Source organism: Nerophis ophidion, linkage group LG05, assembly GCF_033978795.1.
Source record: "Nerophis ophidion isolate RoL-2023_Sa linkage group LG05, RoL_Noph_v1.0, whole genome shotgun sequence".
Taxonomy (NCBI): Eukaryota; Metazoa; Chordata; class Actinopteri; order Syngnathiformes; family Syngnathidae; genus Nerophis; species Nerophis ophidion.
Genome location: NC_084615.1, coordinates 44014184 through 44032237, shown reverse-complemented (window position 1 = coordinate 44032237; position 18054 = coordinate 44014184). Strand labels below are relative to the sequence as shown.

Sequence of the window (18054 nt, the reverse complement as noted above, 5' to 3'; positions counted from 1 at the left end):
AGAAGGAAATCACAACTAAGTCAATTTACCAAAACTGTATTTACTAAAGTTATTAGCAGGTGACTTTTCAAACGATGCTACATATTAGCAGTAATGCTAGTTTTGCTAGCAACGCTTGTGCCCCACACTTGACAAATTACGGTTGTTTGTTCGACATATTCCCGCTTGAAGCCAAACCACCGCCAGACGATGGACCCTCGGCTGTTTTTCTTGGGAATTAATTATTCCTTCATTTGTTACCAGATTCGCACCTTCTCTCTCTTGTACGGTTTCGCTAGCATCACAACTAAGGTTAGCACCGATGCTAACGTCACGTACGTATACGGCAAGGGCGTATACGTACGTGACGTATAACGTGACAGTATGTGACGTATAACGTGACAGTATGTGACGTATAACGTGACAGTATGTGACGTATAACGTGACAGTATGTGACGTATAACGTGACAGTATGTGACGTATAACGTGACAGTATGTGACGTGTGTAAGTTTGTGCGCTCGCTGTCAGTGAGAGGGAGACACAAGAAGGAGTGGGAAGAGCTTGTAATGTAATGCCCGCAGCCAAAAGCAACTGCGTGAGAACGTATACTCGAGTATTACGATATAGTCATTTTCTATATCGCAGAGAGACATACCCGCGATATATCGCGTGTATCGATATATAGCCCAGCCCTACCAGGAAGTTTTGTCAACATATGGTGGCAAAGGAGGACATACCTATACTTCTTCAGGAATTGGTGTTAACCATTTTAGACCTTGCTGAGTATGTGGAAGCAAGACTCAGTACATGTAAATGTTAAAATACAATTTATTGAAGTTGTTAGAGTTAATTGTGCACTTTCAAATAAAGATATCTACCAGTGCTCCACCACGTCTTTGGTCGACGCTCCACAGAGAAGTGGAGGTGCTGGGTAACCAGTGAAGTGCTAGGACATGCCCACTGATTTTGACAGGTAAGTTTGACTGATAAAATAGATTTGTGAGGTGCTGACACATAGGTTCATGAAATATTCAAATAAATCATGAAATCATTTATCAAATCGTGAAGCTATTAATAAAAGTGTGAAATATTTGATGAAATCATAAAATAATAAAACAATAATGAATTATATGCTTAAATAATTAATTAAACATTGATATAATTAATTAAATAATGAAATTAATTGACAAATTTAATAAAATACAATTTTAATTAATGCATCGCATATTTAAGTAATTATTTATTTATTCATTTATTTAAGTTTGTCTCATCTGACCCAACTATAGGCGATTCTGTGATTGATTGAATAGAACAGTGGTTCTCAAACTTTTTTCACCAAGTATCATCTCAGGAAACACTTGGATTTTCAAGTACCACCATAATGACCAACATTAAAATACAGTAGTTTAGTAGGCATACAAGTTCATTTAAAACAAGGCAGATATTTCATTTAACAAGTATATTTAATAGCTTTGGCCACTGTAACATTACACACAGTTTGAACAGTAATCCTACGTTTGAATATTTAATTAAGTGATTCTTTGGCGCACTACTAGATAAAGCCCGCGTACAGTGGTACACGTTCCAGAGAATCCCTGCAATAGAGGCGTTAATTGGAGCATTTACAATTGATTCTTGTCATTTTTACTTTGACCTAACTTCTCTTCACGCAAAAACGGATTGTTGTCAAAAGTAAGTGAGAAAGGCGTATTTCGACATTTGTGTGACAATTACGAATGTTCAATTGGAACTGAAACGTTGCATGCATAGTTAGTAAAGGTTTCATGCTGGCCATAGTTTGACTCGAAAACAGTTTTTGTTCCCGTGAACTCCAATTGGAACAATTGTTTTAAAAGTGTATCAGAACTTCTTCAAAGCCCGTTTCCATATGATTTGGGACATTGTGTTAGATGTAAATATAAACGGAATACAATGATTTGCAAATCATTTTTAACCCATATTCAGTTGAATGCACTACAAAGACAACATATTTGATGTTCAAACTGATAAACACTTTTTTTTTTGCAAATAATCATTAACTTTAGAATTTGATGCCAGCAACACGTGACAAAGAAGTTGGGAAAGGTGGCGATAAATACTGATAAAGTTGAGGAATTCTCATCAAACACTTATTTGGAACATCCCACAGGTGTGCAGGCTAATTGGGAACAGGTGGGTGCCACAATTAGCTATAAAAGCAGCTTCCAAGAAATGCTCAGTCATTCAGAAACAAGGATTGGGAAACGGTCACCACTTTGTGAACAAATGCGTGAGCAAATTGTCAAACAGTTTAAGAACAACATTTCTCAACGAGCTATTGCAAGGAATTTAGGAATTTCACCATCTATGGTCCTTAATACCATTAAAACGTTCAGAGAATCTGGAGAAATCACTCCACCTAAGCGATGATAACAGACCTTCGTTCCCTCAAGCGGTACTGCATCAAAAAGCGACATCAGTGTGTAAAGGATATAACCACATGGGCTCAGGAACACTTCAGAAAACCACTGTCAGTAACTATAGTTTGTCACTACATCTGCAAGTGCAAGGTAAAGCTACTATGCAAAGCCAAAGCCATTTATCAACGACACCCAGACACGCCCACCGGCTTGGCTGGGCCCGAGCCCAGCTAATATGGACTGATGCAAAGTGGGAAAGTTTTCTGTGGTCTGACGAGTCCACATTTCAAATTGTTTTTTGGAAACGGTGAACGTCGTGTCCTCCGGACCAAAGAGGAAAAGAACCATCAGGACTGTTCTAGGTGCAAAGTTGAAAAGCCAGTATCTGTGATGGTATGGGGGTGTATTAGTGGCCAAGGCATGGGTAACCTACACATCCTGTGAAGGCACCATTAATGCTGAAAGGTACATACAGGTTTTGGAACAACACATGCTGCCATCCAAGCAACGTTATCATGGACGCCCTTGCTTATTTCAGCAAGACAATGCCAAATCACTTCTATGTCCTATGTTCTTCTATGTTCTATGTCCCACTCTCCCCTGTGGAGGGGGTCCGGTCCGATCCGGTGGCCATGTACTGCTTGCCTGTGTATCGGCTGGGGACATCTCTGCGCTGCTGATCCGCCTCCGCTTGGGATGGTTTCCTGCTGGCTCCGCTGTGAACGGGACTCTCGCTGCTGTGTTGGATCCGCTTTGGACTGGACTCTCGCGACTGTGTTGGATCCATTGTGGATTGAACTTTCACAGTATCATGTTAGACCCGCTCGACATCCATTGCTTTCCTCCTCTCTAAGGTTCTCATAGTTATTATTGTCACCGACGTCCCACTGGGTCATTATTGTCACCGATGTCCCACTGGGTGTGAGTTTTCCTTGCCCTTATGTGGGCCTACCGAGGATGTCGTGGTGGTTTGTGCAGCCCTTTGAGACACTAGTGATTTAGGGCTATATAAGTAAACATTGATTGATTGATTGATTGACTTGTTACAACAGCGTGGCTTCATTGTCAAAGAGTGCAGGTACTAGACTGGCTTGCCTGTAGTCCAGACCTGTCTCCCATTGAAAATGTGCGGCACATTATGAAACCTAAAATACAACAACGGAGACTGTTTAACAACTTAAGTTTTACATAAAACAAGAATGGGAAAGAATTCCACCTGAAAAGCTTAAAAAATGTGTCTCCTCAGTTCCCAAAGGTTTATTGAGTGTTGTTAAAAGAAAAGGTGGGCTTCATGGTGGCAGAGGGGTTAGTGCGTCTGCCTCACAATACAAAGTTCCTGCAGTCCTGGGTTCAAATCCAGGCTCGGGATCTTTCTGTGTGGAGTTTGCATGTTCTCCCCGTGAATGCGTGGGTTCCCTCCGGGTACTCCGGCTTCCTCCCACTTCCAAAAACATGCACCTGGGGATAGATTGATTGGCAACACTAAATTGGAACTAGTGTGTGAATGTGAGTGTGAATGTTGTCTGTCTATCTGTGTTGGCCCTGCGATGAGGTGGCGACTTGTCCAGGGTGTACCCTGCCTTCCGCCCGATTGTAGCTGAGATAGGCGCCAGCGCCCCCCGCAACCCCAAAAGGGAATAAGCGGTAGAAAATGGATGGATGGATGGATAAAAGAAAAGGTGATGAAACACAGTGGTGAACATGCCCTTTCCCAACTACTTTGGCACGTGTTGCAGCCATGAAATTATAAGTTAATTATTATTTGCAAAAAAAAAAAAAAAAAGTTTATTAGTTTGAACATCAAATATCTTGTCTTTGTAGTGCATTCAACTGAATATGGGTTGAAAAGGATTTGCAAATCATTTCATTCCGTTTATATTTACATCTAACACAATTTCCCAACTCATATGGAAACGGGGTTTGTACAACTTTCCGACTGTAGCCACCAGATCACCCGTTTAACTCGCTGTTGGTACTGTCGGCAACAAAGAGCCACCATGAAGACAGCCTGCTGGTCTTTTCCTAGATTTTGTTACCATGCTGGGACACGCACGCACGCACGCACGCACGCACGCGCACACACACACACACACACACACACACACACACACACACACACACACACACACACACACACACACACACACGCACACACACACACACACACACACACACACACACACACACACACAAGCTGTGCTGTATTTAGCAGCAGCCTACTGTGCTGCAAACTGAGATGAGGCCTTCTTCAATCCACATTGCAAAGATGAATCCAGATCCAGTGTGTAGGCGGGGTGTCAGAATGCCACACAGTGAGCGAACAACAATAGGACATGTCTGGAAGTGACCCTTCTGTGTCTGCCAATCAACACGCTGCACTGTGGCGAGCTCCACCGCTTTTTGCTTTTTGTTACTCTTTCCAATTGAGAATGCAAAAACTAACCAAAGTGTTGGAAAAGAGGCTTTAGCGAGGCTTTAGAGAGCAAACACAAGTGCCTGCTCCAAAATGAAACAACCATGGTCGCAAAATGCCTAAAAATAACCGCCAACACACACAGTATAAGGAGAAAAAAAGCAACAGTGCGTCAGCAACAATGCGTCAGTCTTACACTCCCTCGTCTCTCTGTGATGGATCCGCCCGCCGCCCGAAGGCTGCCAGGCGGTCATTTTGACAAACGGCCGATGTACTCAGCGTGAATGACGGCCGGGTTGACACATGCTAATTATAAAACCCAAAACCAGTGAAGTGGGCACGTTGTGTAAATCGTAAATAAAAACAGAAACAATGATTTGCAAATCCTTTTCAACCCATGTTCAATTGAATAGACTGCAAAGACAAGATACTTAATGTTTGAACTGAGAAACTGAATTTTTTTTGGCAAATAATCATTAACTTAGAATTTAATGGCAGTATCATGTTGCAAAATAGTTGGGACGGGGGATTTTTACAACTGTGTTACATGGCCTTCCCTTTTATCAACACTCAGTAAACGTTTGGGAACTGAGGAGACCAATTTTTGAAGCTTTTCAGGTAGAATTATTTCCCATTCTTGCCTGATGTACAACTTAAGTTGTTCAACAGTACGGTGTCTCCGTTGTGGTATTTTAGGCCTCATAATGCGCCACACATTTTCAATGGGAGACAGGTCTGGACTAAAGGCAGGCCTGTCTAGTACCCGCAGTCTTTTACTACGAAACCAGGCTGTTGTAACACGTGCAGAATGTGGCTTGGCATTGTCTTGCTGAGATAAGCAGGGGCGTCCATGAAAAAGACCTTGCTTGGGTGGCTACATATGTTGCAACAAAACCTGTATGTACCTTGTGCCTTCACAGATGTGTAAGTTACCCATTCCTCAGGCACTAATACACCCCCATAGCATCACCGATGCTGGCTTTTGAACTTTGCGCCTATAACAATCCGGATGGTTCTTTTCCTCTTTGCTCCGGAGGACACAACGTCCACAGTTTCCAAAAACAATTTGAAATGTGGACTCACATTCAATGAATACCATCCACTTCTTCTTCTCAGCAGTCTCCTTCACAGTCAAATTATTCCTTCCCATGCTTGGAAAAACCAAGTTATGTCCATCTTTAGCTAAAAACTAATGCTGTGGATGACGACTAGATGTTTCACGGTGTTCACAGTGACATTCGCTTGCCAACAAATGGTGGAGAGGCTTTTAACTTAAATATTTGTTTGCAACGTAAAGCACAACAAATAACCAAGACAGGTGGTAAGCTGGGATACTCGTAACTGAGGTACCACTGTAGTTGAATATGTTTATCATATCAAAAATTACCTTTAGATTTTGGTTAATTTTGAGAATGACAAGTAAATGGCATCGATTCGCCCCTATATTATTGTGCTCGCCTGCACATCTCTCCCTCTCTGTTCATGTTGGTGATCATGAGTCACATAAGGTAGAGTAGAGGCCGCTCTCAGGCAGGGCGGTGCGATGTGAGCGGAGGTCAGAAGCACTGGAGGCGAGACAACAAGTGTATAACGATGCACTCCCAAATATCCAAAGCAAAAAAAAAAGTGAGGCGGGCGTAGCTGGAAAACAAACTCATGAAAAGCGGGAGCAAGATCCTTTCATTACATGCCACCTGTATATCTGATTCTGCCAATATTAGTCTACAAGCACTTTTTCGGGCCTTGCTGCTTAAAGGCACAGAGGAGAAGCTGAAGAAGAAATGAAAAACATTGCAAGCGTCTTACATGAACAATGTTTGTCTCTTTCAAAGACCAATGATACATCTGAGTTATTGATCAGTATTAGTGACTTTTTTCCTCCAATTTCAATGCGCATTTTTAAAACTGATTTGATTCAGCTTCAGGTAAGAGGTATTCAAAATAGCCACATGAAGCGATAAAACATATTTTCATGGGATTTTCAGACGTATTATTTATAGAAAACTGACATATTTGAATATCCCGCTATGAAAGTCCTCAGCAATTTCTGTAGATATGGGGTCAGATGACGTCATTGTAGTAACACTTCTGCACTCTCACCAAATCTGCAGATCAGTCATACTGGAAATTAGAATCTCTCATACTGTCCTTCGCAATCCCTATAAGACATGAACACATATGTTTTTCTTTTTTATGCATTCTATATCATCGATATATATATTTTTTAAAGTCAGCTAACAATTAAGTAAATGGGGGCTGTCTATTCTGCCCACAAGCCCTGTAAATAACCATCCAAAAAAATTCCAACAATACTCTATTCCAGGGGTAGGGAACCTATGGCTCTAGAGCCAGATGTGGCTCTTTTGATGACTGCACCTGGCTCTCAGATAAATCTTAGCTGACATTGCTTAACACGGTAAGTAATAAATAATTCCGCTGGTAATCACAGTGCTCAAGTATGTTTGAGCAGGGCAGATTGAGACCAGTTTATAATTTCCTGTTATATAGTATGGCAGGCAGTCTTGCACTAAAGGAGGACTTTATTAATGTTTAATTTATTACTCGAGTATACTCTAGACCAGTAGTCCCCAACCACCGGGCCGCGGCCTGGTACCGGGCCGCAGAATAATTTTTTATTAATTTTTATTAAAAATAAAAATAAAAAAAATAAAAAAATATTTAAAAAATATATATATATTTTTTTATTAAATCAACATAAAACACACAATATACACTTAAAATTAGTGCACCAACCACAAAAACCTCCCTTTTTCATGACAAAAAAAAAAAAAAAGGAGATTGATACTTATTTAATCATATCTATTTACTTGCAAACTTTGTAAGTCTTTCGGTATATGTATGATAACTGGCAACTTCTTTCTTGTAGCATTACTCATTGCTGCAGCAGTCTAACGTTTTGACAGTCACCAATATGGTTAGCTAGCACTTTATATTGACGGGAGGATATTAACAAACCGCCATTCTTTCTTTGGCCCAGGAACATACTGCACCGTTTATTCTGCGCATGCTCACAATACCATTTCAGTACACGCAGCCAGATGATGTTACTACGTAAGATATTCAACATGGCTTTGCTGTTTATATTATTAAATGTGCTCAACACTCCCACTCAAACACATTTTTATAGCTCTATATAATGGTAAACAAAAACAATATACATAACTCCAAAATAAAACATTTTGGCATACTGCCAGTGTTAAAACTTCAAACCTATTTTCATTTGCCAGTTCACATCATTTCCAAACAAATACCCCTTGAACTTCTCAAACTTAGCCTTTGCCACTGGCTTGGTAAAAACATCAGCTACCATGTTTGCAGTAGGGCAGTATTCTATTGAAATGTCCTCTTCTGTGTGTGCAGATCGTATAAAGTGGTACATTATATCTACATGTTTGCTCCTCTGTCTGCATACTGAGTTCTTAGATAAAGCTATTGCCCCCTGGTTGTCTTCATATATCTTGACTGGTAGATGCTGGTGACTACCATCTATTTCTTTAGGTAGTTGCACAAGGTACATACTCTCTTAAGTAGTGGCTGCTAGTGCCATATACTCAGCTTCACAGGTGGAGCGTGCCACCGTTGGCGGTTTCCTGCTCTTCCATGATATAACTGGACCATTCTCGGTCAAGCTGAAACAATATCCAGTTGTGTTCCTCCTATCATTTGTATCAGCTGCCCAATCAGCATCACTATATCCCTCAAGCTTAAGTCCTTTTTTACATTTCTGGAAGCGTAGTTGTTGATCTATAGTACCCTTTAAGTACCTCAGTAGGTGCTTTGCTGTATCCCAATGCTGCTGTTTTGGTTCTGCTAGGTGTTGTGATAGTTTACTAACAACCCAGCTCAAGTCAGGTCTAGTACATGTCATAATGTAGATCAGACTACCTACTATTTCTCTATATCTAGTTGAATCAATAACTTCACCCTCATTGTCAAAGTTTAACTTTTGCTCGCATGGGGTGGATCTCGGCTTGCAGTCTGACATTTCACATTTTGCTAACATCTTCTCTATGTGTTTCTTTTGAGTCATTTTGATCTCTCCTTCACTCTGTCTGAAATCAATTCCCAGGAAGTGTTTAAGTGGACCCATATCTTTCATCTTAAACCTTCTCTTCAACATTTCCTTTACATCATTGAGTAAGGTGTTGTTACTTGCCGCTATGATTAAGTCATCCACCTATACTAACAGAATCACTTTCTCATTCTCAGATTACCTGCTGTAGACACAATGATCAGCATCATTTTGGACAAAACCATTCTCTGTAAGGTGATCATGCAGTAACATATTCCAGTTACGCCCGGATTGTTTTAAACCATACAATGACTTATTGAGTTTACACACTAAGTGTTCTCCTGTTTTTGATTTGACCTCAAAACCTTCCGGTTGTTCCATATATACCTCACAGTCCATTGGAGCATCTAAGTAAGCAGTCTTTACATCCATTTGGTGTAGGGTAAGGTCCTCCTGTACAGCCACCTGCATCAATGCTCGGACAGATGTCATGTTGGCTGTTGGTGAAAAAGTCTCTTTATAGTCAATCCCTTCCACTTGACCATAACCCTTTGCGACATATCTTGCTTTACAAGTCTCTATTCCATCTGGGCTCTCTTTCACTGCATATACCCAGCGACCTCCCACTGCTTGTTTGCCTCTTGGCAGTGGAGTCAGAGTGAAAGTTTCATTCTCTGTCAAAGAATTCATCTCCTCTTTCATTGGCTCAACCCACATTTTTGACTTCTTAGAGTCCATAGCCTCTGTAAATGTTTTAGGTACATCATATGCCACTCTGTAGAAATAATCTACATCCTCACTTTCGTCAATATTACACTCAGCTTTACACTGGTACTCTTAAGTATTCTGGAGCCTTTCTCTCTCCTATAGAATACCTCCTTTCTCCCGCTTCTCTCTGAGTACCACCTATTTTAGGCGGCTTTGCCTCAGCAGTCTCCTCAAAACTAGACTCTTTACTCTCGTTAGGCTGTCCCTGATCTTGTTTGACTACCTTTGTTTGTGTATCTTCATAATTTTCAATCTCACTCCCCATATCACAATATGTCTGAGTGTGGCTCTCTGCACTACCTTTGGTGATGAATTTTACCAGCCTATGTTTTAGGACTTTTTCAGTGTCAGGATAATACACGTTATATGCTGGACTATACTTATAGCCTACAAAGATTCCCTTTTCGCACCTAGAATCCAGCTTCTTTTTATCCTGCTTGTATACGTAGCATTCGGATCCAAATATCTCCATGTTAGATATGTTAGGTGTTTTTCCTTTGAAAACTTGATAAGGTGTCTGCTCTAGACGCTTACTGTAACACTTGTTGCGGATTTGAGCTGCTGTCTGTACAGCGTATGTCCATAATTGGTTTGGGAGGTTATTCTCTAATAGCATGCATCGTGCCATTTCAAATAAAGTTCTCCAGCCTCTTTCGGCGGTTCCATTCTGATGAGGTGAGTAGGGTGCACTCGTCTCATGCCTTATCCCATTACCCCTCAGTAATGATTGGAACTCCTGCCCGGTAAATTCTGTACCGTTATCAGACCTTATGCACTTTATCTTTCCATAAGGAGCTACATCTGCTATGAATTTCTCTGTAGCTTTTGTTGTGTCACTCTTTGCTTTTATAAAGTATGGAAAAATCATCCCGCGGTAATCATCAGTAAATGCTATTGCATATCTGTATCCATCTTTATCTGCTGGCTCTATAGGACCGCACAAGTCTGTGTGTACTAGTTCTAGTACAGCTGTAGCTTTAGCGTCTGCTTGTCTGTTTCTACTTTGGGTAAACTTTCCCTGTGTACATATTTCACAGTTTTGATTGGACTTGTCATGTTTCCCTTTAATCGACATCCCTTTAACTACCTTTTCTAATCTTGCAACATCATCAAAGTTACAATGACCAAGTATCTTATGCCATGTTTGAATGTCATGACATCCATACACTTCATCAACATTATCCTCTACTGTGATAAGGTAATACAGCCTACCATACACATCCATTTTGAATTTGGTACCATCCTTGTGGACCAGCCAGTTATCACCGTCCTTGAAGCGTAGCTCGGCTCCGTTAGCTGTTGCTGATTTCACTGAAAAGATGTTTTGTGGAAACGATGGGATGTAAAATGCTTGTTTGAGCCTTGTTTTGACTCGTCGTCCCTCGCTGTCCAGCAAGTAGACTTCCGCGTCACCTCTCATCTTTGCCATCCCGCTCACCTTGGTTCCATCGGCGAGCTCAATCATGTGATCCTCAGGCCTGAAGCTTTTGTCGACTGTCTTGAACTTTGTGGCGTCGTTGATCAGGTGGGTTGTGGCGCCACAGTCGACCATGAGACCTTTGTTGTTTCCTTTTTGTGGAGGACAGTCACTCAATTCAAAGAAACAGAAAGATGTAGGTTCTGCCTCCCCATCAGCTTTCTTTATATGGTCACGGTCTCGTCCTCGACCGAGTCCCCTTCCCCGATGTGGTGTATCCCATTTTCGATACTCTCTTTTTGCCTGGGATTCGTCAGGGCATGTCCTGGCCACGTGTCCCTTTTTCCCACACGTGTAACACTCGACATCAGCTAGATCCATTTTCTTTCCTCTTCCTCTTCGATGTGTTCTTGTTGCCCCGCTAGCTTTCATCACATTATCTTCTTCAGCATTCACGTCGTTCTTCCCATATTTTTCTGTACTCTCATAACTTCGCAGTTTCGTTTTAAACTCGCCAAAAGTTACAGTGTCATTTGTTTGGGTAATGTGCACGACGAATGGTTTATATGAGTCAGGTACCCCTTTACTACCATGGCTATTTGAAGCCCATCACTTATCTGTTCGTCTGCTATTCTTAATGACGTGAAAATAGTCTCTGCTCTAATAATATAGTCAGTGACTGTTTCATTGCTAGCCTTGTGGAGTGAGGAAAGTTCACAATACAAACTCACAACACGGGGTTTGTCCTTTCCCGCGTAATGCTGGCGAAGAATCTCCAGTGCTGCTCTTCCATCACGTTTCGCGCTCCTCATTATCAGCGACAAACTCTTATTGTCTAGACACTGCACCACCTCCGCATATGCCTCACCGTTCTTTGCTTCATCTTCCGCGAGAGCTTCTTCGTCTTCCTCATCTACGTGCGGGTATTCCAGGATAACTCCTCCGAGACCACGTAACTCCATGTGCGCGAGGAACCTCGTTTCCCAGAGTTCATAATTTTTCTCGTCACCGTCGAATAAAAGTCTAAACCATCTTTGGCCTGAATGACTGGGCCCATAACCTGTAGCATTACTCATTGGTGCAGTAGTCTAACGTTTTGACAGTCACCAATATGGTTAGCTAGCACTTTATATTGACGGGAGGATATTAACAAACCGCCATTCTTTCTTTGGCCCAGGAACATACTGCACCGTTTATTCTGCGCATGCTCACAATACCATTTCAGTGCACGCAGGCACATGGCTTTGCTGTTTATATTATTAAATGTGCTCAACATTTCTCCATTCTACTGGTACTCTAAAGCCGTGTGTTTGACTCCTGTGTGATATGTCAACTCGTAAGTTTCCTGCTAACACACAGAAGGACAGAGCCATCACAAATAAGACACTTTTGTAAACATTTTTATGTTTTCACCTTTCAAGCATGGTGACAACGCGCCTGAGTTGCGAACACATCCACTTGAGCTGTCTGACCCCAAATCCTCCCTCTTATTCCACAATGCCTCATCACGCCCTCAGACAGCACATCTCACCACGGCGGCCATTACGCCGCCGCCAACTCACCCTGTAATGGATTTCCAACATTTTGGGACCAACCTACCTTTCGAGTGCAGGCTGTCGATGTGTAAGTTGTTTGGAAATGTGTGAACTCTCTATCTGCGCAACCCTCAATAAACCCCCAGTCCCCGAAGCAATTTAAAGCGATCCCGTTGATACTCAATAACTGGACATGTGAAATTGTAATCTTAATTAGTATGGGTGGAAAGACAAGCAAGAAGAATTCAGTTCTGGCTGTTTGTGCATTGTGACACCTCCAGGCTGTGCCAGGAAAAAGTGCACGAATGCAAAGTCTGCATGATAATAATGAGTTGTAAAATGACAATACAGTACACATTACAGTGTGGTAGTCTTCACAATGTTTACAGTACACTGTTTACAGTACACTGGCTAGCGTGGGCATGAATTCTTGCCCATCACTTTTATTTCATGCTCACTGTTGTTGTCATGTCAACAAGAAAATCATCCCCAAAGTGTTAGCACTAACTTAGATGCATATAATTGTCCAGGATGAAAAAAAAAAAACAATCAATGAGGGGCTGTAGTCGATCGGACCCCTGGTTGAATAATTAAGGTGTGTACTATGATTTGTCTGCTTACCTTTGGCGTTTTGGTGCATTTTCCATTGCGGGCGTCTTTTATGTAGGCAATGTCCAGTAAGTCTGTCTCCTGCAAAAAAACAAAAAAAACCAAGCCGCTATTAGTGAAAGCTTTTAGTGAGTCAAAATGGTAAAAAAAAAATCAACCACAATGTATCCCACTGGGCATCTTCTAATACCTTTGTACTGTAAAAGCTTTAAAGGCCTACTGAAACCCACTACTACCGACCACCCAGTCTGATAGTTTATATATCAATGATGAAATATTAACATTGCAACACATGCAAATACGACTTTTTTAGTTTACTAAATTGCAATTTTAAATTTCCCAGGAGTTTCGTCTTGAAAACATTGTGTAATGATGACGTGTACGCAAGACGTCACGAGTTTTTAGGAATATGAGCGCTGCGCACACACACAGCTAAAAGTCGTCTGCTTTAACGGCATAATTACAAAGTATTTTGGAGACCTGTGTTGCTGAATCTTTTGCAATTTGTTCAATTAATATTGGAGAAGTCAAAGTAGAAAGATGGGGTTGGGAAGCTTTAGCCTTTAGCCACACAAACACACGGTGATTCCTTGTTTAAAATTCCTGGAGGTGAAACTTGACTATGGATAAGAGCGCGGTCAAGCGAACATGAATCACGACAGAATGTCAACCAGCAGGTTTAAGTGAGAAAATTGTGGTTAAAAAGTCGCTTTTTACTGGAGAAAAGCTGAGCTTGTGCCGTCCATAACTGCCGTTGACTTCCCTGAGACACTGCGCGTCAAGACACCAATGGAGACACACCTCCGACTATCAGGTACTGTTAAACTCACTAAAACACTAGCAACACAATAGAAAGACAAGGGATTTCCCAGAATTATCCTAGTTAATGTGTTTAAAAACATCAGAATCCATCCCAATGCAATCGCGTTTTTTATTTTTTTCTTGTCCGTCGCTATAAATATCCTCAAACAAGAATATTTCATCCTCGCTCAAATTAGTGGGGAAATTGTCGTTTTCTCAGTCCGAATAGCACTTTTTGTTGGATGCTCCCATTTTAAACAATGTGAATATGTGAGGAGCCATCAAACACGTGACGTCATCGTCTGCGACTTCCGGTAGAGGCAGGGCTTTTCTCTTAACACCGAAAGTTGCGAACTTTATCATGGGTGTTCTCTAGTAAATCCTTTCAGCAAAAATATGGCAATATTGCGAAATGACCAAGTATGACACATAGAATAGACCTGCTATCCCTGTTTAAATAAGAAAATCTCATTTCAGTAGGCCTTTAACGCCTCTATTGAGTTGGTCCACAAGTGCATGGTCTACAAAAGCTAATAACTTATCTGAAAGCATCAACAACCTAACTATTGTGGGTGTAGGCAACCTCCTGATGTGATCCTGGAATGGGGCAAAATACAGTCCTTCTGCGTTGTTGCGACTATTTACGCAAATTCAATAAGTTCTCTCTATATTGCTCGCCGGCGTTCAAACGCCCAGGTCATATCAAAACTTATGTTTGTATCTTTTGAGGACAAAGAAGGAAACACAAAACGTAATGATACATTCACCCTTTATTGATCAAACAGCTCAGTTGTCGTCCTTGCATATACCTTAGACCTACTTCCTGTTTCTGTCTATGCCGCTAAGCCTTCTGGGTAAAGAAGTATATTAACATTAAGTTTGTATAATTTTCAGTACATGTATTTATATATTTCACATGTATTTATCCAGGGAAAGGCAATTAAGGACACAATGCTGTCCTAGAAAGAGGCAGCATTTACATGACAGATGTGTTGGGGTGTGATGATAATCTTTCACCGTCTCTCATTTACCAATAAAAAAAAGTGCTATAGATCGCTCTCAACAGTTAAGTAATGCTCTGTACGTGCAGGGGTAAATGTGTTGAAACATAAATAAATGTTAAAGATGGACAAACACTGACAAAAGTATTCATATTCTCTTCATGTCATGTTATGCTCCTTCCAGCGCTGTTGTTTTTAGTTTGTAGAGTTTTTATCCAATCAGAATTCAGCTAGATTATGTTGCCATGCTGTACCAAATCTGCCACATGCCTTCAGAATGAATAACGCTGGCGTCCGTGCACTGTAAGTGAAAGGGGACATACAGTTGATAGACAGTTGCGATAGCCAATCAGATCTTGAGTTGTCAGTAAGGCCTTCTGGATGGCCTAAGGCAGATATATGGTGTTGTATGAGCCAGGAAATATAAGAACTCCACTACCCAGAATGCCACAGTAGTAAAGATCATGCGCAGTAGTCCCGTTTGGGTTGTAAAATGTAGACATGCCGGCAGCTGGATGTTATTGATGAGCACGCTGTGGAGTAAACTTTAAGAAGTCTGCATCTTTTATGATTAGACAAGACAACACATATATTTTCAAAGCCATTTTCAAGAAGAATATTTAAAGAGTAACTACATCTTGTGAGACGATGTCAGCCAACACCGGAAGCTAGCTTAGCTGTAACAGCGATGTCCATCCATCCATTTTCTACCGCTTATTCCCTTTTGGGGTGGCGGGGGGCACTGGCGCCTATCTCAGCAACAATCGGGCGGAAGGCGGAGTACACCCTGGACAAGTCACCATCTCATCGCAGGGCCAACACAGATAGACAGACAACATTCACACTCACATTCACACACTAGGGACCATTTAGTGTTGCCAATCAACCTGAGTTCAGATATTTTATTTATTTATTTTTCATGTATAAAATGTTTTTTTCAATTTTAATTTTGACAGTACAACATAAGATATGCTTTAATTCCAGATGTGGGTTGATCTATTTTTAAATGTGCCAGAAAATAACACGTTTTGTACAAAGCCCAGTAGTGTGTAAATGTGTTTCTGTATAATATTTCTCCAGCAATGGTCATGTGGAAAAATCAATGATGGTATTTTGAGAGATAATCTTTGAAGTCTGACATCACTGAAGTCCTAGGTGGGAATCTCCCAGCCCGTCAATGCACTTTATAATGCATGAAAGGCATGTGTGTCACACTTCCCTTTGTGTTTACAATGGACGCATCATCGCTATAAACGCTGACAAAGCGGTGTGTTCCCGAGCGCTAATTAAAAATTTGTTCTGTTGCTGCTGTGCTTTGCAATATATTGTGAACAAATGACCTTTCCACTTCCTCATGCACTTCAAATATTTTTTACAGTTCAAAAGTAAATTAATTTGAATGTTTTCCCCTGTCCCTTTGCATTTTAGTTGAAGGAACACTCAGCCATATAACAGTTAATTTACACACTTGGTTCAGAAAAAAAAGGTTAAAAAAAATAAATAAAAATTGATGTTTGTGCATTACTGCTACCTACAGAACTGCAGGGGAACTATGAACATAAGGACTTTTTTCTGCCTTGATGCAGGTCTGCGCACTCCTGAGTGACATTCCACATATCTTTAAAAATAAAATTAAAAAAAATGGCTTTCGCCTGATGATGGCATTTGATAGTGCATGTTTACCTAATGTTGTGTCTGTGAGTGTGTATTGATTTGTGCAATGTGTTGCATGCCACACAATACCAGAGGTGGCTAGTAACACACTGCTTTTACTCTTTCACATTTACATTTACATTTTCGGACAAATTGTAGTTTTTCTGCAATATACTTTTTTAACTTTTAATTGAGTACTCTAGTGAAGAAGAAATGCTACGTTTTCTTTGTTACGTTGAGTGTCATTCCCATCGCTACATTTATTTATATCATAATGGCCATATTTATGTATTATTTATTGATTACTGCGTAGTTTGAGTCATTAGAGAGACTTTTCCCAGCGGGCACTGTCACATGACGCTGTTTCACCAATCCAACAGAGCCTGGCAGTCTCATGACCACACTCAAACATGATGTCAGACGAGGCAATGTTAATGTTTTTTTTAAACAAACTATGAAAAATAACTTTTATATCATGTCGTGTCATCTGTGTCAGTAAAAAAAACCTCAGATTTCAACCTACAGAAAACATGCCACAGTAAGTTGTAGTTGTTTTTAATGTTTTAGATGCCCGTATGCTAACATTAGCCCATCAGCCCACATTTGACTCCAGTTCACCGATCAAATGAAATTTGGCAGTCACATGATCGCACTTTAAACTACACACTGTGAAAAGTAACATTACTTTAAACCAGTCAGCACAATTCTTCAATGGGGACGGCGTGGGGAAGATGGTAGAGTGGCTGTGCCAACATTCTGAGGGTTACTGGTTCAATCCGCACCTTTTACCATCCTAGTCACGTCCATTGTGTCCTTGAGCAAGACACTTCACCCTTGCTCCTGATGGGTCCTGGTTAGCACCTTGCATGGCAGCTTCCGCCATCAGTGTATGAATCAATCAATCAATCAATGTTTACTTATATAGCCCTAAATCACTAGTGTCTCAAAGGGCTGCACAAACCACCAGGACATCCTCGGTAGGCCCACATAACGGCAAGGAAAACTCACACCCAGTGGGACATCGGTGACAATGATGACTATGAGAACCTTGGAGAGGAGGAAAGCAATGGATGTCGAGCGGGTCTAACATGATACTGTGAAAGTTCAATCCACAATGGATCCAACACAGTCGCAAGAGCCCAGTCCAAAGCGGATCCAACACAGCAGCGAGAGTCCCGTTCACAGCGGAGCCAGCAGGAAACCATCCCAAGCGGAGGCGGATCAGCAGCGCAGAGATGTCCCCAGCCGATACACAGGCAAGCAGTACATGGCCACCGGATCAGACCGGACCCCCTCCACAAGGGAGAGTGGGACATAGAAGAAAAAGAAAAGAAACGGCAGATCAACTGGTCTAAAAAGGGAGTCTATTTAAAGGCTAGAGTATACAAATGAGTTTTAAGGTGAGACTTAAATGCTTCTACTGAGGTGGCATCTCGAACTGTTAC

At 41.2% G+C, this 18054-nt stretch overlaps 1 protein-coding gene across 1 annotated transcript in view; it reads right to left on the bottom strand.

The window, feature by feature from the left end:
• The window catches only part of plcb1l (phospholipase C beta 1-like), a 323575-nt gene that overhangs the window by 208975 nt on the left and 96546 nt on the right, over positions 1–18054 (bottom strand). The window contains exon 3 of the mRNA XM_061901028.1: positions 13167–13235. Within this exon, the coding sequence (XP_061757012.1) occupies positions 13167–13235 (69 nt within the window). The remainder of the gene's footprint in view (positions 1–13166; positions 13236–18054) is intronic.